Source organism: Sciurus carolinensis, chromosome 7, assembly GCF_902686445.1.
Source record: "Sciurus carolinensis chromosome 7, mSciCar1.2, whole genome shotgun sequence".
Lineage (NCBI taxonomy): Eukaryota > Metazoa > Chordata > Mammalia > Rodentia > Sciuridae > Sciurus > Sciurus carolinensis.
Genome location: NC_062219.1, coordinates 143,120,064 through 143,140,065, shown reverse-complemented (window position 1 = coordinate 143,140,065; position 20,002 = coordinate 143,120,064). Strand labels below are relative to the sequence as shown.

Here is a 20,002-nt window from a genome sequence, read left to right as displayed (position 1 = left end):
ATTTTAATTGCTATGGTTTGGATACAAAGTATCCCCCCAAGTCCCTGTGTTAATGCGAGAAGGCTCACAGGTGGAGTGAGTAGATTAGGGGAGCTATGACCTCATGGTCCCCCATCTGAAAGGACCACTGTAGTGGTGGCAACTGTGGGCACGAGGGGTGTGCTAGAGGAAGCGGGTGTCGGGCCCCGAGGACTCTCTCTCCTGGCGCCTCCTCGGGTCTGCTTCCCGGCTGCCGTGAGGTGAGCAGTTCTCTACTGTGCCCTTCTGCCATGGTGTTCTGCCTCACCTTGGGCCCAGAGGGACAGAATCAGCCAACCATGGACTGGGCGAGACCTCTGAAACCAACTGTGTGCCAAAATAAACTTTTCCTCCTCGAAGTTGTTACTGTCAGGTATTTTGGTCACAGCAACAAAAACTTAACAAACACTTTAACGACTTGAATAATATACGGAATTCAGCTAATTATAAATAAAAATGACCCAAGGCGAAAACTGGAACCCAAGGTGAAAATTGGCCTCAATCTGAGGAAGGCATCAGATACATGGTTCAAGATCTTGCTGTTCTCTTCTTCCCTTACAGAGGCTTAAAACTTTCAAGATACTTATAGATCAAGCATTCCATAATATTAAATATGAGGAAAGCTGCCTAACACAATTGTCTTAACAGGTCAAAAGGGAACAGGCCTGACAGGCCGATCCAGTCAGACAGCCTTTCAGGCAGCTGTCAAGCCAGAAGTGACCCCATGCTTCCCACTCCGGTAGCTGGTTAGCACCTCTGCTCATTCTCTCCCCAAATGATCACTGCTCAGACATGTCCCTTCCGTGGGGACTGGGACGCCTGGCTCTGCCGCTCACCTGCTGTACGACTTTGGGTACGGTCAGTCACTGTGCAGTCATTATCTGTAAACTGCCAGTAATGGTGGAACCTGACGGGCTGAGAGCATTATGCGAGAGAGTGCAGGGAGTCCTGGGTCTGGTGGCCAGAGCTTCAGTTTTAATTCTTTCTTATTGCTACTGATGATGATCATCACCATTGTTATACCAACAATCACCATCACTGGTAGAAACTGTAATACTAGAGCAAAACGGCTACTTCACTATTTTATCATGCAGTTCCTGTAATACTGAACGCTCAGGATTGACATCGCTATTTCAGCATCGGTAAATTTTTAATATTCTTCTAATAAATAATCAAAAATAATTTTTGATTTTTTCAAATAATTTTCTAAAAAGTTAACATAATCTAGATGATTCTTAGACTATGAAATTAGGCAAGTATTATTTAAAACAGAGTGACATTAAAATAAAGAAAATTAAACTTATTTGGGCATGGTGGTGCCTGTCTGTAAGCCCAGCCACTCAGGAGGCCAAGGCAGGAGGATTGTAAGTTCAAAGCCAGCCTGGGCAGGTTAGCAACATCCTTTCTCAAAATAAAAAATAAAAAAGGTTGAGGATGTAACTCAGTGGTAGAACATCCCTGGGTGCAATTCCCAGTACTAAAAAATAATAATAATATTAGTAGTAGTAGAGAAGAGGAGGAGAGGGGAGAAAGGGAGGAGGAGGAGTAAGAACAACAACAAGGAGGTAAACATAAAGTAGGCTCTTAAGAAATGACAATGTAATAAAATTGGGTCATAAACTATTTTTAAGTTAAATATTTTGCCTCTTAAAATGCTCTGACTCTACCTTATTTAAAAGAACAGAGATGAGACAGTTGTTCAAATATATTCCTCTGTCTGTATCTTCAAATAACCCCTCTTGACAACTTAGGGAGGTGCCTGTGAACACCTTTTTTCTTTCTTTCTCTTTTTAAGTGAACTGTAAGTCTGATATGCATACAAATGCACACACACACACAGAGGGTGTATTTTTGTTTTAAAGAGGCATTTCCAGCAGCATGATTGGTTGGCTTCCTCCTGTATGAGAATCTAATACAGAACTGCCTACATGGACTTCCCAGAGACATTCCTGGACTACTTGCCTGGAAAACCTCTGAGTCACTCACACAGTAACAGCTTTGCTTTGGTGACAGCCAGGTCTCCTCTTAGGGACAACACAGCACTGGAAGAACTTTCCCAGACCCACTTTTCTAGCTGCACTCCATGGTGGGTGGAACAAACTACATTATTTCTATCCTCATAAATTTACCAATAAGCAGTTTTATGGTCGGGATTCTGTGTTTCTTGGTGAATGATCCATGTGTGCTGGAGAAGATGTGTATTTTGCAAGTGGTGGGTGGAATGTTTAGGTCTGGTTGATTTAGAGTGCTGTTCAAATCTTCTGTTTCCTTGCTGACCTGCCTAGAAGATTCCATCAGTACACTGAAGCCCCCAGCCATTAGTGCCAACTTGTCCATTTAAATCTCGCTCTGTTCCAGTCAGTCTTGCTCCACGTACCTGGGGGCTCTGTGGTTAGGGGGATGAATGCTGACAATGGCCACACCTTCTTGATGGGCTCATGTTCCTATCATCAGAAAATGTCTTTTGAAGTCTGGTTTGTATGATATCACTACAGCCATAACCACATCCTGAGACTGGTTATTTGCATTACATATATACAAATACATGTATGTGTGTATATATGTCTTTTTCTATCCCTTTACTTTCAATGTATTTGTGTCTTTGAATCTAAAGTGAGTCAGAACATGCAGCACGTGGTCAGAGTCAGTCTGACAATCTGCCTTCCAACTGGATTTTTAATCCCTTCACATTATCATCACTGATGTAGCTGAACTCAGGTCTGCTATTTCACTTTTTATTTTCTATGACTCACTTTGTTTTGTTCCTATACTTCTACTTTACTGCTTTCTTTTATACTGTTTCCTAACGTGACATTTTCATTTCTCTAATGGTTACTTAATTATTTCCTTTGTAGCTGCTCTATGGCTTACCTTACATCTTAACTTGTAAGAAGCTCTTCAGGATTTAACTAACCAAATTCCAGTGAGACATGGAAATGGTTTGTCTACACAACCTTATTCCCTTTTCTTAACATTTGTGTTATACGTTTCACAGCTATAAATGCTGCACCCCAATAATATACTGTTATGATTATACTTCGTGTCGCTTAAGTCTTTTCATGATACCACTAAGAAGAGTTCAAGCACATCCTTACAAGCATGTTGACCTTCCCATTACCATTTCGCTAGGCATGCTGCCTGACTGACAAGCACCTGAGAGGAAGTGGAAATGCCAACTTTGCTCCTCAAGACAGGTTCCCTTTGGCTATGTTACAGCCAGGCTGGCAAGAAGGTAATGGAAAAGGGGCAATCGATGGGAGGTGTTATGAAATAAGTTACATTTTCTGTTTCAACAGCTTGCTCTCGTGTTGCATAATATGGCTTATAAAAAATAAAAAAAAAACAAAAGATAAAAAATCCCAACATGGCCAGTGAGACAGCTGACACTCCTAACAAAATCCAATGTTTTGATGTCATTCTGCAGGTTTAAGAAAATCACCTGGTAGAAGGCTGAGTGAGCCTTTGATTAAAACAGTTTACAAAATAACAGTCCCATTTACATTTTCTTGCTCCACTTTCGTGAGAAAGTGTCCAAAGACCTTAGTGACTTTTCTAAGCAAGTCCTCAGAGTGAACCAAAGGGCCAGGGTTCACTTGGTGCAGGCTCTCTCCTGCCTGGCTGAACACACAGGACCCCACCAGGCGGTGCTGCTCCTCTGAGTCCCACGCACTGCAGAGCTCCATGATCAGACAGATCATGTGTTCAGGGATCTGAAGCCACCATGGCCAGGGGCATGAAATCCCCACTCTGGCCAGTAATACAAAGTGTCCCCTCCCCCAATCCCAGCTAGGTGACTGGCACACCACTGATCCTAGTCAACGAGCAAAACAAACTGAACGTGAAGATGTCATGAGACAGGGAACTGTGGAAGCTCCTGGAGAGGCCCTCCTCCCGGGAAGGCTCCTGAGCTGCAGCGGAAACTTCAGAAACCTGGGACCTCCAATCCCCGAAAATCACAGCCTCCTCCCAGGCTAAAAGATGTTATGACGTTACCACATAGTGACACGACACTGAGAATAGTCCCAGTCCTCTTGATTAAATAAAGTCATGAGGAAAGACTCAGTTGTAGCCGGGGAGCTGTCCATACGCTCTATTAAAGGCTAAAGAATGAAGCTTTTATTTTCGTTACTGTGACATAAGCTATTTGTATACATCACTGCACCAGATAATGTGAGGTACTGAAAGAAACAATTTACTTGAGATAAGCAATCTAGGTTACACAGGACAAATAAGTGTCTATTTAACTACAGTGAGAAGCTAAAGCAGCAGCAGACACCATTTCCACCCCTTTCCTGTTGTGGAAGGACCCACCCTTTCCACCTGCGGTGCATGTAACACCCGCACACACTGGGAGCTACAGCAGGTACGAGGATACCACCGTGGGCCAACTACGCCAGAGGGATTACGAGAAGACCCCTGTGAGGAGGGGCAGCGAGGGCTGAAGAGCGGTGCGCGGTGGAGGCCTGCGGGAATGGACACTGCCACGCCAGAAACGCCAGCACCCTCCCGGCTGTGCTTCCGGAGGCTGAATCCAGCACTGCCTGCTTCTCAGCCTCCTCCAACCTCCCCCCACTGCAGCTGTTCCTCCCACATCCACAGTTTCACTTCCCAAGGTGTCAGTTACCTGTGGTCACGACAGTCTAGAAAAAAAAAAAAAAAATCAAATGGAAAATTCTAGAAATGAACAATTCATAAGTTTTAAATGACTTTTGTTAAAGTGTACTATTACCATTGTTCTTTAACTTCTGGTTACTACTGTTAATCTCTCACTGTGCCTGATCTATTTTGACCTCTTTCAGAGGTGTGCATGAGACCTTTGCACACCAGGTGCCGGGCCCCTGGGCCTGGGCGGGCAGGGCCGCGGCACCAGGCTGTGCTTCAGTGCAGCTACACAGGTCTGCTTCCTTCCATTTTCTTGAGTCCTTGTCCCACCTTTCCCTGCTCATTCACAGAATCACATGTGCTGATTCCAAATTAGTTTTTGAATGAAATAATCTCATATCCCAGGCTTGGTGGTTGGGGCAAAATTCCAGTATAACGTCCTGCAAAGTTTGATGCAGTTCTTACACACAGCACAACCCACAAAACATGTTCCAAACAGAGCGGCAGCAGAACAAAATCAGTTTTGGTGAAATGGGACTTGATTTCCTTATCTGTTCTGCTTTTAATTTTTAAAATCTTTATTTTCTAGACTTGCTCCAGTTCTCTGTCTGTTCTCAGCGTATCTGTCTCCCTCCTTCTCTTCTCCACTCTTCTCCCTCCAGTCCTACTCCTCGGGCCAGGTGTGTCCGCCGCCTGCTGAGGAGCATGGGCCAAGGCACCAGGCTGGGCTGGGGAGGCGGCCTGTCGTTTTCATCTTCCTTCTTGGTCCTACAGAAACAAGGCCACAGGACTAGAGAAAACCCTAAATAAATGAACAGAAGCACACACACTCCTCTGGGTCACCCTGTAACATTTATATAGAAAATTCTACGGCATGTGGAATAAAGTCAATTTCCTAAGAACAGAAGGGAAACAAAACCCGGGCTCCCCATAGCCCTCCCAGGAACCCCAGTGAACCCACAGAGCTGATCCTTCGTTTTCCACAGTCCTCGGAGCCGCTGTCCCCATGCAGCTCAAATCCACACACCATTATCTTAATTACTCCTGCCAAAAAATGAGGCAGTCGACATAAGTACATATTTAACAGAATGGAAGATGAACAGGTTTTTTTCAAAATTTTAATTTCTCTAAAATCAGTATGCATCTACTAATCAAATATAAGAGCATTATATCATAATTTGATTGGTCCTGACTTTTCCACTGCTACATAAAGTTACTGTGCATTTTATAATCAACAGCACTTTTAATTCAATGAAATACCCTATAAACTGCACCAAAATGGATTTTTATGAATTATCCTTTAAAATTAAAATCATGTTAGCTACTTAAGAGTGATTATCAGCTGCACAGATAGGGATCAGTGACACTATTAGGAAAGACAGGATTCCTGCCTCCCACACTTCATAAGAATACAAAGTTCTAGGATTCTGCACTCAAACACAGTGAGAACAGAATATGTAAAGACATTTATTTCATATTAGTATATAAAGAATGTTTGTTCTCCATCATTATGCACATCATCTTTTATACAGTTGACAGAGTCCATCTGAAAGGCAGCAATCATTTTGGGCCTTGGTATTTTTAATTCCCAATATTGATGAGGTTCACATATGATACCTTTAACTTATATCACACACAAATAATTAAATCAATATTGACTTTTCTATAATTAAAGCTCACAGAAGTCTTTGCCTACTACACTAAGAGAACACTTCACCAACCTGAATATTTAAATTTGGAATTCTAAGTAATATATAGTATGAGAAGGAGGAGAGGCCTCTTTCCCTTCAAAATAGAAAATCCCTGCTGTTTTCCCAAGGGCAATTTGTCAGGCAGGGCTGTCAGTCTGCATAAAACCTTGAGAATCTCCCTGCACACTTCTGATTTCCTGGTAATTTGGGCAAGGCTTGGGTTTAGGCTGGAGGGTTCCTTTAGGGTTTAGACTTTCTTCCCTTTTCCCAGAACTTAAAAAAAAAAAAAAAAAAAAAAAAAAGCTGATGAAAAATAGAAATTTACTGAAAAATAAACTAACAACTTTATAGGAAAAAACATGAATTTTTTGAGGGCATTTCATATTAAATTGAGAGTAGAAGTTATACACACTGTTATTTAAAGTAAACCCCCACTAGACATGTCATTAAAATTCATTGTTTCCTAATAATTAATTATTAACCCAAGGACGACTTCTCATAACACATACTAACCTGGTTGGCACCAACATAATGCTAAAATAAAAAACTGCAGCACTCCTCTGGGAATGCTCTGTGGTTGGGACAGCTCACCAACACCATCCGCTGGCCTCTCCTCTTGCCCCACAGCCCCAGGCTTCCGTCCTGTGATCTGTCCATGCCCTGAAAGTTCACACCATCCTCTCTGAGCCTCCCGAGTTTGTTTTAGTGTATGGATTCTTCCCAGAATGTTTAAAACATCTTCGTCTTACCTTGAATTGCATTAACATTGCTCATGTTGATTTAGTAAGAACTGTCCAACATTTCCATTATGCCACCTAAATATTTATCTTCTATGAGCCTCTGTTACCTCTAATTATCAAAACATATTTTATATTTTCATAATTATTATATTTAGCAGAATTTTTAAGGAGAATGTCACTGGCAAAGCTTGACCTTACTGGCACTGACATTAAAGCACAGTCTTATTCAAAATTAGCCTTCATTTAAAAATGCTATATGCAGTACTTTAAAAATAATTTAAAAACGAAAGTCATCACATTTTTCACTCCTTGGAAATTTATTCGTATTATAAGAAAATTTTTTTTAAAAACCCTGTAGGAAAGCAGGTGAGCAAACTCCGGCTTTCTTATTTACTCTCTAATTAGAGTTCAGGATCTAGATTCCTGCTCCTCATTAGTCTGTCACTCCCACTTCCACAACGTGCAGTCTGGTTGTCCACAGGAACCTACGTCCCCCGAAGCTTCGCCAGAGAACAGTAGGGTGCTCGGGAACGAGTGCTGCCTGCGTTAACAGACGTCCTGCTGACAACCGACTCCCTGGGGCGAGTCAGGGCGCTGTGGTGTTTCCTCGCAGCACCTGTTAACCCACGTGCGACATGCGACAGGCCCTGTCCCTCTCAAACCCGGGCAGACGTGAGTAACTGAGACTGCTTCTGGTATAAACCTTCAGAGTGATACCACAGCTGTTGGATCACATCCGAATCCTGATACTTTTGCCTGGACTGTCACCTAATTTTGGAGATGGCTGCTATGGCAGTCTCATCACTCCCAGGAGTGATTCAGAGCAGGAGCAGCAGTACTGGTGACTGGACGGCACTGGCACTTGCTCCTCTCTGGCTGCACTGTGGGGAAGTCTCAGGACAGCACAGCGCAGGACGTGGGCTGGCGTCCTCCATGAGTTGTGTCTGCTGTGCCCCTTGGGCTGGACTATTCAGTATTTTTCAACCTCAGCTTTTACATATTTGCAAAATTGGTGAATTTAAAAAATACTAAATTTCTAACGAAAAGTCTACTTTGGTAGAACACGGAAAATGTTGATTATACAGCACTCAGAAACAGAAAAAAGTCTAGATATCCTAACTGATCTTACAGAAACAAATAATATCACAATACAATTGTTGGAAATCACAAAAATTGTCATTCTAATGAAGGGGTTGAAGAAACAAGCACAGAAATTATAACACCAGCAGGATCAAACTGAACAAGGTATCAAACAACACCTGGAGGACAATTAACAGCCTTAGAGATTCTACAGAGGCCTCAAAATGAACAAGTCCAGCTCCAATTCAAGAAATCTGAGTGACAAAACGAATCCAAAGAAAAAGAGAGGAAAAGAGAGTAAAATCAAAACTTGATAAAACTGTGAAGGGCACAGAGCACAGGAAGAAAATCAGGAAGTGGCCTAGTGACAAAGAGTAAAACACAAGCCAACAGCACAAACAGGGAGAAAAGGCAGATGAAAACCTGAGGCAGGACACGGGCCCAAGCACAGGGCCAGCGGCAGGGAGAGAGGGCAGGCGCACAGGCAGGCCTCGAGCCAACAAATGGGAATGCTTAGGTACGACAGGCAACCCAGGACACAGGACTTCCAATCCCAGGAGGAAAAGGTAAGTCTGAAAACCCCTCATCACTAGACACACTGAACCAGTAGTACAGAAGGGACCCTCCATTCCTCCCAAAAGTCAACCTGCTCTAAGAACTGCCTAAGAAGGCATCATTCCCATGCTAACTGAACACCCCCTGGAAAGCAAGCGTACAGTCTCAGATGGTTTTACTGAACTACTGTAACTTTAAAACAAAATCCAGAAAGAAATAATTTGAAAAAAAAGAAAATTACAGAGCAATATGTCTTGAACATGGACATAAAATCCTTCAAGAAAAGATTAAAAAATAAAATCTACTTGGGTACTTAAGAAGACTAAAACATCATGACCAAACTGGTTTCACCAAATGAATGTAAATCAAATTAAACATAAACTAAAGAACAGCAGTGTGCAGCGGTTCATACCTATAATCCCAGTGGCTCAGGAGCCTGAGGCAGGAGGATTGCAATTTCAAAGCCAGCCTCATCAACTTAGCAAGACTCTGTCATTCATAAATAAATAAATAAATAAATAAATAAATAACTGACTGAGGGTGTGGCTCAGTGATTAATCTTTAGTACCAAAATAAATAAATAAAACAAAGACAAGGAATAAAAGCCATAGAATGTTATATATGCTGACTCATTTATACAAATTTTTAATAATTTCAACAAATGAAAGTTAGAAGATCATCCACCAATTAAAAATATAATTATGTCTGTCCCACAAAAAAATGAAATACTGGAAGCATTTTCCTAAATCAATGAGTAAGGCAATGATACCAACTACTGTTTTATGTTGGCACATTATTAGATTCAGGAGAGTAAGACAAGAAAATATCAACAAATTTTCAGAATGAGTAAGAATTCAGCTGAATGTCTGGATATAAAATCAATCTACTGCATTCTGATTTGCCAACAAGAACTGGCAAACAATTTTTTTACCAAAAAAAAAAAATCTGTGGGGCTGGCCGTGAGGTCGGTGACCCAGTGCTTGCCTTGCAGGTATGAGGCCCTGGGGTCAATCCCAGAAAGAGGAAAGAAAAAGAAAATTAAGAGAAAAGCAATGAACTAGGCATAAAGTTAGTTCTAAGAAATAAACCAAACAAAATATGTACAATATCTAAATGGACAAGCTATCTCCTTACTTTGAGTTGCTCCCTAGCAAACTGCAAGCTTAGCTAAGTCAACAAACTAGAACCTAACCTTTCTTTCCTTTTCCTTTCTTTACTTCCTGTAACACCCAACTGGGCATCAGCCAATCATGGCAGCTGCCAGACCGCACCCAGCTGCTCTGATCAAGCAGTTTTTCTTCTTGGCTTCCACGGTCAACCTGTCAAAGCTCAGTGCCCCGCTGCTGGGCAGAGCTCTGAACCTCTTCTGGTTCTGAGTGTTGCCCAATTCATGAACTCTTCTTTGCTAAAATAAACTGGTAAACTTAACATGTTCCAAGTTTTTCTTCCAACATGAGTAGTCAGACACATAAATCAAGAGTCAAATGAAATACTATTTTATATCCATTCATATGGAAAAAGTTTAAAAGACTGAAAATACCATGTATTGGATAGTACAAAATGATTTTGAGATACTAATGGTGGGAACACACAAGGTTACAAAAGAATGAAAGAGCCTCAGAAGACAGTTCAGCACTGCTTTGTCAGGTGATCACTAATGTTCCCTGTATGTGCCCTGGATACTCACGCACAGGTACTGCAAGAGGAAGTACTCACAGCTTCACTCCTCGTGCCAGCTAGCACCAAGAAATAACTCAAATCCATCAACCAAAGAATGGAGGACAAGCAAATCATTTCACTTAACGAAATTACAGCGTAACCACAAAACAAAGTTGCCACATGCAACAACACAGAAGAACCCAGGAATCATGCTGAGAGAAAAAGCAGAACACCATGCATAACGTGGTCTCAAGGTTCAAACCCAGGAAAGACTACTCAAAATGACACTATTCAGCAACACCTCCTTCCACAATTAGTACTTCCTGAAAGCACTGAAATGAAGATCACAAACCTGAGACAGGAAACACCTCTTCAAGGAGAGGCGGGTGGATGGAGCCCAGCACGTGGAGGACAGAGGTGCTGGCCATGCTCTAGGGCTCACTGAGCAGTGCGGCCTGGGACGGCCGTGATAAGCTTCCTAACTCACTGTGTCCTGCATGTTAACTGACCTGTGCCACACACTATGATGAGACTTTAAAACAAAGTATTAAAATTAAAGCTTATTCAAGAAACTGCATGTAAGAGCTCTCCTAATTGATCTATTCATTTATTTGCCATTTATTTTTATTCACATTCCATTTCCACATTTGTGACAGTCATTATTTTATTTATATCTGAAAATTTTACAAATAGTGTCAAACACAATGCACTTTAAAAAGTACATATTACTGTAAGGAAGAATATAACTTCACAAGGGTTGTGTGCATGCTGCATGCTTATATCTATCCTCAAATGAACTAGAATCAAAACCAATCAAATTAGTCTTTCACTCACAAGCAGAGGGAAAAAAGAACTACATTAACATAATTGAGGGCACTTCTTTATCCTATTGGTACATGACTGGCAAAGTCAGTTTCTATGCTATCATATTAGCAAAACAGATTTATCCTTCTTAAAAAATGTTTAAAAAAAAAGAAAAAATCTTTTTTAAGCTATCAATGAACAAAAAAAATAAAAATTTTAAAGAGCCTACCACTGTGCTAGATGTTTCTGAAAATAAATTACTTGTCCTAATAACTACAAAAAAGGAGATGAAGAAAACAACCTCAATAAGTTTAAGTTCTGTGGACTCATCAATGGAGACAAAGCCTCAGAACCAGTGTGAAAACAAAAAACCACTGAGATTCTGTAACTTCAGCGTGGTAAAGACCAAAAGCATGCTAGAAATACAGAGAAAAAGGGATCTATCATAGATGACTCATCGTAATCTAAGAACAAAAATGACTTCATATTTTTACACTACATCCTTTGATGGAAGAAGTGAAATTCCTATAAGAAAAATAGGTAACTCAGAAGAAAAGATTCAAAAATCCTCAATACTTCCGTTACTCAAAAGATATGTTTCTTCCTGCTGTTAAAATGGAATTAATATCACTCCTTACTTATATCTGGAAGGAAACTACTGTGTTTGTAATTTGCCTAGAATTTTGGTGTAAAACCAAAGCCAGGTAGTAATTCTGAGCAGAGAGCTGCACAGAACAATGCTCACTTGGTATTCATCCTGGGCCCTGCTAAGGTGGCTTGCCAATGGTCGCCCACTCAATTATTCAGAATGGCATTATCCAATTTCTTTTTCTAGAACCTTCTGTTTCCTCCTTCCCATCAGTCATTTAGTTCACTTTGTTAAAATTTTTTGCCACAGGAGCAGGAAGGAAGGAGGGAAGGACAGACAAGCTCATGTCCGTTTCTACTCAGAGCAGCTCTGAACCGTGACTGGAGGTGAGGAAGGCTGACTGGACAAGGGCCATCTGAAAAGGAAGCCTCATGGCTGTGGCAACGTGGGCAATGGTGGCCAGACAGCCTCCTGGAGGGACCTGAGGGTGACTGCAGTGGCTCCACTCTGGCTAGCCTGGCCCTGCCGCAACAATGTCCTTAAGGGTCAGATTCCACCTGGACCGGCCTGAGTTCCAAGGAAAGGGCGATGAAAAGAAGGGCAGCACCTGGACCTGTGGCACGTGGTGCCCACGTGACAGGGCCAGGCCCCACCATGGAGGCCCAGACTGTCCCCAGAGGGGGAACTGGAATCACAAAGAATCTTCTTCCCTACGGACATCCAGTCAGTCATCGATTTTTGAAAAGAAAAGGCTTTCTGCTGGCACCCTATTTATCCAAATTACTGTCAAGGTATTTTACCAAATAAAATAATAATTTATGAAATATACTGACCATAATGAAAACTTTACTTCCCCACAAAATTAAAAGAACATAATGGATTTTACGCACTAACAATGCAGAAACACTCTTCACTACACCCCACACGTTCTGCACCCCATGTATGTTTTTACTATTACCTGGAAAAATAATACGTTTATCATAAAAAGCAACTCTGCCTTTCAAGTTCAACGGTGTGTCTCTTATAAAACCAGTGGAATAAGACAACATAGCTATCTTCCCTTGCCTTTTCTCCCCGACATGTATAAATCGGTTCCAACTGTCTGATCCCATAAACATAAAGATGTGTTCATACCCACATGCATACACACACATGCAGGCGTATATCTGAATTTTTAAAAATTGGATCATACTTTACATGCTACATTACAATTTTATTTTTCTTACTTAACAATAGATTATCATCATCAATTGAAATAATTGACATTTTTGTTAAAGATGCATGCTACCCCCAAAGAAATTTACTACAATTTGTTGAATATTCTTCCCTTGCCTGGCAAAAAAATATGGTTATGACCCGAAAACACACATGCACTGACATGCTGTCACAGGAACACACATGTGTGTTACCACCTAAGTATACACATGCACACACATGTAGTATCTCAAATATTCCCACCAGCCAAGGCAGCAAAGTATGACATTGGCTCTAGAATATATGTGTGGGGCACATGTGCACTATCATAGAGCAAAGTTCATGGAACAGTAGGTACCCCTTGTTTTAAAGTCATTTCTAAGTTTGTGATGTTTACACTGACCAACTCAGTAAGGCTGCAATTTTAAGATATCATATGGACATCTCCACGAGAGTAAAGTCTTCAAAGGGCGGGTTTTAACTTACCTTTTTTTGAAACTTCTGCCCCATTAAGTTCTTTTTGTGCTTCTTCAATTTTGTCTGAGGGGAAAAAAATAAAATTTTATAAATCAATTAACCACTGCAAATGAAGAATACAGTAAAACAAACATATTACTTATACGCAATACCAGACACATAATATGTATTTGTTAAATGAATTTATTTATGAAATAAACATCCATAAACTGTAGGGCATATTCCCCTTTAAATTTATATTTATAATTTTAATCATTTCTCAGGAGGGCTACTTCCTATTAATGTTTCCATAACGCAAATAATTAGTGCCCTTTGAGTAATCAACTATAGGTAAAAAATGCTTTGCTGCCTAACCAAAATATCTAAAAATAATGCTTCCCTTCCATATGAAGTGCCCAATAAGGACATTTTTAAAGAAATAACAAAGGCCATCCAGGTTAGAAACGAGACTAGGCCATGTTCAGAGGTGGCCCTGTGGTTCAGGTGTGGTCTGATATGGCCCCTCAGGACCGTGCACAGGAAGCTTGGTCTTCGCTGTGTGTGGCAGTGTTAAGAGGTGATGGAATCTCTCAGGAGCAGGGCTCACTGAAGGATGGGGACAGGGTCCTCAGGTCAAGAGGGACTGTGGACTGTCGTGGTGTGGACATGTATAAGTCCCTCCAAACTCAGATGCTGAAGAGTTGGTCCCCTGTGCTGCAATGTTCAGAGCGGGATCTGGAGAAACAACTGGATCACGAAGGCTCTGAACTCATCACTCAATCCCCTGAAGAATTCCCACTGACGCCCTAGTGGGAGGTGGTGTCAACTACAGGCGTCCGGGTCTCGCTGGAGGAGGTGCTTCACTGGGGTGTGCCCTGGAAGAGTACACTTGGAGGAGTCCCTTCCTCAGTCTTTCCCTCTCTGCTTCCTGGCTGCCATGAGTAAGCATCTCCACCCCCACCGCCACCTCTGCCCCAAGCCTCTAATAAAGCCAGTTGAGCATGGACTGAAACTTCTGAAATCACAGCCTTTTAAGAAATCTTCAAGTCGTTATTCTCGGGAATTTTGTCACAGTAATGGAAAGTTGGCAACCACAGGTACATTACCCTCAGAAGGGATTAAGGCAGTTTTAATAGCACCCTGAGATTGTTTTGCAAGACAGTTGATATAAAAGAACAAGACAGGTCCCTCCCCAGCCCTTTCGCTTCCTGTCTTGCCAGGTGACTTCTCCCACTTTCATGCAATTCATCCACCATGAGGTGATGCAGTCAAGAGGATCCTTGCCAGAGCTGGCACCATGATACTTGGATGTTTACACTTCAAAACCATAAGCTAACTAACCCTCTTTTCTTTATAGAGTACCCAGTTTCAGGCATTCATTACAGCAACAGAAATGAGCAAGGGGAGTGCTGCCTCAGGACTGGAAGGGGAGAAAACTGCAGAGGTGGTTCAGTGGCAGAGTGCTTGCCCAGCACGCACAAGGCTCTGGGTTTGATCACCAGCACTGCCGGGGATAAAAGTAATAATCAAGAGAGTGGATGAGGAAGCTCTGGGCACAACTGGATTTTATAAATATGACCAAGATCTATTTTGATAACCACTAATTTGAATTTTATACAGTTAATCCTATTTGATGATGACAGTAACCAATTCCAAATTTAATACACTGGTCTAAGCCCTTATTATAATGATAAAAGGTACAAAATTCCCAGGGCACTATTTTGTACTCAACACAGTACCAATAAGTATGTAACATTTAAGACAGTCCATGAAATAATGGCTTAGATAAATTTCTCAAATTATTCCTTCATCCATGTAGATAATCAGCCTCTGCCTTCTGGCACACATTGGCCCAGGCAGTTCTCCAATGATGAACCTACCACAACAGGCCACCAGAGATGGCACCTCCAAGTGGCTTCCCACTGTAAATAAAAGCACGCACTCCACCATGGGCCCTCAACTCTGATCCTCCTCCTCCTCCTCCTCCTCCACCTTGCCAGAAAGGCCAGAAATTCACACAACTTCAATTTGCAGATCAAACTTTCTTCCACTGCCTGTAGGTCCAAACAAGATGGAGTGGGAGCCGCAGAATAAAGGAAAAAAAGCTCACTTGAAATAAGGGACATTGTATCTCAGCAAGGGTCAAAACTACCTAATTTTCCATCCTTACAAACACATCCCTATTTGCAGGCCCTATTGCTTTCTGCTAACTATCTGATTCAGGATGCAAATGCAGAGGCGCACAGACAGCCTTCAGAAGCAGGGAAACCTTTCTGATTTACACACTGCAGTTATTTCCTGAAATGATGAACTGAAATTGAAAATAATCCTAGAAAAAGCCCAAACGCATTAAATGCAAAAACTGGGGGCTGGGGATGTACTCAATGGCACACTGTGTGCTTGGCATGTGTGAGACCCTGGAGCCCATCCCCTGCACTAAAAAAGAAAAACTAAAGACTAAGGATCTTGAGATTTTAGCATAAAGAAATAATAAATGTTTGAGGGGACAGATGTTTAACCTAATTTAAATATTACACAGTGTATACCTGTATCAAAACAACCCAATAGACATGTGATTTTTGTTTTATGGACCATTTTAAAATAAATATAAATAAAAGAATCAGTGCAAAAACAATTCAAGAAATTGAATCCAGCATTCAACAGCAATTTTATTTCAAAGAAAAAAATACCAAGGTATGAATGAAATCTATATGAACATAAGTAACCAAAGAACAAGGACGACTTTTTAAAAAATGAAACACACAAAGTACATTGTAGACATCCAAACTGTAAATAATCATATAATTTAAACATAGTTCTTGAGGAATACTGAAATGTAGTTTTACTGCCAAAGTACTATTATTTCTATGCCAGCAGTTCTTCTAAACTTAAGAATCGTAAATAATGTATGAGTATATATCATACATCACAGTAGTAATGACTGCTTTCAAGACTTTATACACATATAATTTGATATTATATAACAAAAACAACTTTTTATTAATAGAATCAATTGTGGCTCAAAGCAACAAAACCTCATGACTTAAGAAATACTTGAAGAATAGTTGTTAATGTACAACTATAATGCACCAATAAAAAAGTGGGGGAAAAAGAACAGTTGTTCTTCAGTATATTCAGACAGCCACTGTCTGTCTGTACTTTAACATGAATTCTTACAAAATGACCTCAGTTTACATTTGCTCACAAAATACTAGACTTCGTTTTTCAAATTTTCAATTAAGTTACCTTTTTGTCTCAATAGCAGTGGTATATAAATTTGAACTACTGACTCTGAACATCTCTTGCATTAACTGTAATAAGCATCTACAGCAATGCTTTTACCTACAGCTCCAGTTCAATAGGTAAACACAATCTTCAATTAGAGAGCTTCTAACAGCCATTATGAAAAGCTTTTGCTTCCATCAATTTTACAAAAAGTCCTATTTATATTTAACCTGTGTTTCATAATTCTCCTGGTAAATTTGATGTGTTTTTAAAACAACCTCCAAAATTATAGAGAAAATGGGCATTTATTATATGCTCTTAATTGGTCCATAGAAGATAACTTACTGATATTTAAAGCAGTATGTATTGAGTTTTTTCACTACAACCAAGACATGTATTTCTGCATTCCAACCTGCTGCACACGCGTATCTATATTATGTGTATACGCAAGGCAAAAACAAACCTACCCATGGCCTACCTTCCATCCTTGCCTATTAAAAATAAACAAAACAGCCCTAAAACAAAACAAGAACAAATGTGAAAACTCATGTCAACTGCCGTGATGCAGAACCTCATGAGCTGTAAAAGGCACCTCTGCTTGCTGAAAGAGGAGCCACCCGACTGAAGAAAGCTCAGCGTGTGTGACTGTACTATTTTTACCATGAACAAAGCTAACTCCTACCTCCTCTCGCTGCACGTCACCTCGAGTTCCCAACCTCACTGCTGACTGCGGGAGCTATTTCAACAGCACTGAACAGACGACAATGGCATGATGTTAAACAGAATCCAGGACTCATGACCACGTGCACCTGCTCTTCCACAGGAAGATCACGCGCACTCTTCTCTACTGAATCAACCAAGTCAGCCCACAGGCTCCACACAGGGACTCCTGTCTTCAGGGAAGACAGCGCACTACGATCACGCTGAAAAAAAGCATCCAGAGTTGAAAATGTTGCCTGACATTAAGTTCAGCTCTGTGCTACGGAATCTGAAGAATGTGATGAACCAAGTAAAAATTCTAGAAAAGCATGCAATTACCCAAAGTGGTTCTGGAAGAGAAAACCTGACCAGGGTAACCACCACGGATGATAGGGAGAAAATTACATACAATAACACAGAATTGCTTTTTTCAAGGTCCCAGGCCCAGACAAGTTTTACTGCCAAATTCTGCCACATCTAAAGAATAAAGCATCTTGTCCAATGTTCCAGAACACATGATGCAGGAAGGCGATCTGAATCACTGTGAGAAGCCAGCATGGCCCTGAAGTCCAAATCTGACTAAGGTGGCAGAAAACCAGCACTATAGTCATGTCTCAAACGAACATGGATCTAACCATCTACGAGGTTATTCATAGCTGAGGACATCATGGCCAAGTAGGGTCTAAAAGAAAAGCAAAAAGATGTTTCAATATTCAGACACAAGTTACAGGTTGAGCAGTCCTTGTCCTAATGCTTAGGACCCCAGGTGTTTGGGACTTCATATGTTTCCAGATTTTGGAATGTTTTCATATATATAAAATGAGACACTTAGGGGATGCAACCTAACTCTACACACCAAATTCACTTGTTTCACATATGCCTTACGCAGAGGCTGGAGGTCATTTTACATAATATTTTTAGTGTGCCTCATCACATGAAGCCAAATGTGGAATTTTCCTCCTGTGGAATCATGTCTGCAGATTCTGGATTTTCAGATTAGAGATGTTCAATCTGTATTGAAATTTGTAATAGCAATAGGGGACGGGAGGGACTTAAATAATGTCCCAAATGTACTTGATTAAGTCATGTCTATCTTGAGTGTTGGGGGGGAAACCTCAGTGTTGAATAGAGAAGGATAGTCTTCATTGTATTACCCAAATATTATTCTAATAACCAACCCAAACAAAGAAAGGAGTCAATCCTGTGCCGTCACCCGCTGCCCTCTGCTCTCTGGGAAGCCTGCCCTCGCGCACTCCCCAGACACTCGGGCGCTCCTCCCACTCCAGGACACCTTTCCTCCCTGAACTACAGCTTAGTCAACAGATGGCGCAGATGCCTTCATCTCCAGGCCATCCAATACAGAAATGTCTAATTAAATGTTTTCTGTAGTATCCTGGATAACAAAAATATAAGGGAAAACATTAAAAAAAGAAGGCTGGCAAAATAAATAAATACTTCCACACAACGCAATATTATTTAGCCACTGTAAGTACTTTTAAATTTACTCATTGAGGGGAAAATGCTCAAGGTGTAGTATACTAAAAAGGGCTAATTCTAGACACGTGCCCCAGAGACGAATGTGTGCCTATGTACAGACAGGGAGACACACACAGACACCCAAGAACATGTGGGAGGTCTATAAGGGAAAAGGCGAAAATATAAAGATATATCCAAGGGCAGAACATTACTAGATGCTTTTCTTTTCATTTTACCATTTGTATTTTAATTACTAAATTACATATAATGAATACATATCAACATAAAAAGGAAATATTATTCAAAATATTTTAAAAATGCTGACTACATAACCTAAATTCTAAATTTACAGATCACATGAAAAACTACAGTACAATTTCTGAAACATGAGAATACCACAGGTTGAGCATCCCTGATCTAAACATGCAAAATGCTCCAAAATCTCAAACTTCAGTGCTCAAAAATTTCATATTTTGGATTTTGGATTTTCAGTTTAGGGATGATCAACCTATAAATTTGATACAGATATTTTTAAATAAACTCCAGTATCTGAAATACTTCTGTTACCAAACACCGCAGATCAAGGATTTACCTATAACCCATGATTGATTCAGTTCAGAATGTACCTAATAACCCCAGGGGGCAGCCCTAAGGACACCTGCAGGTAAGCAGTCCTGAGTACAGGACCTCAGAAGGAACAGCAAATCTCACACATGTGGTCAAGTATGACTACATTCACAGGGTGACAGGCATTCAGGTGAAGGAAGGAACATTAGAGATCAGAAATGCAGAGGCAAAAAACATACATTGGAAAAAAGACAGTCTCTTCAACAAATGGTGCTGGGAAAACTGGAAATTCATATGTAGCAAAATGAAATTAAACCCCTATCTCTCAGACTGCACAAAACTCAACCTGAAGTAGATCAAGGACCTAGGCATTAGACGGGAGACTTTGGGCCTATTAGAAGAAAAAATCGGCCTAAATCTTCATCGTGTCAGCTTAGGAACTGACTTCAGAACTGACTTCAGAACCGACTTCTTTCACAAGACTCCTAACGCACAAGAAGTAAAATCAAGAAACAACAAATGGGATGGAATCAAACTAAAAAGCTTCTTCACAGCAAAGAAAACAATCAACAATGTGAAGAGAGAGCCTACCGAATGGGAGAAAATCTTTGCCACCTGCACCTCAGACAGAGCATTAATCTCCAGGA

At 40.9% G+C, this 20,002-nt stretch overlaps 1 protein-coding gene across 4 annotated transcripts in view; it reads right to left on the bottom strand.

The window, feature by feature from the left end:
• The window catches only part of Hivep1 (HIVEP zinc finger 1), a 127,826-nt gene that overhangs the window by 45,048 nt on the left and 62,776 nt on the right, over window positions 1-20,002 (bottom strand). For all 4 annotated transcript variants that reach the window (XM_047557759.1, XM_047557757.1, XM_047557756.1 and 1 more), the window contains exon 3: window positions 13,419-13,472. In XM_047557759.1, the coding sequence (XP_047413715.1) occupies window positions 13,419-13,472 (54 nt within the window). The remainder of the gene's footprint in view (window positions 1-13,418; window positions 13,473-20,002) is intronic.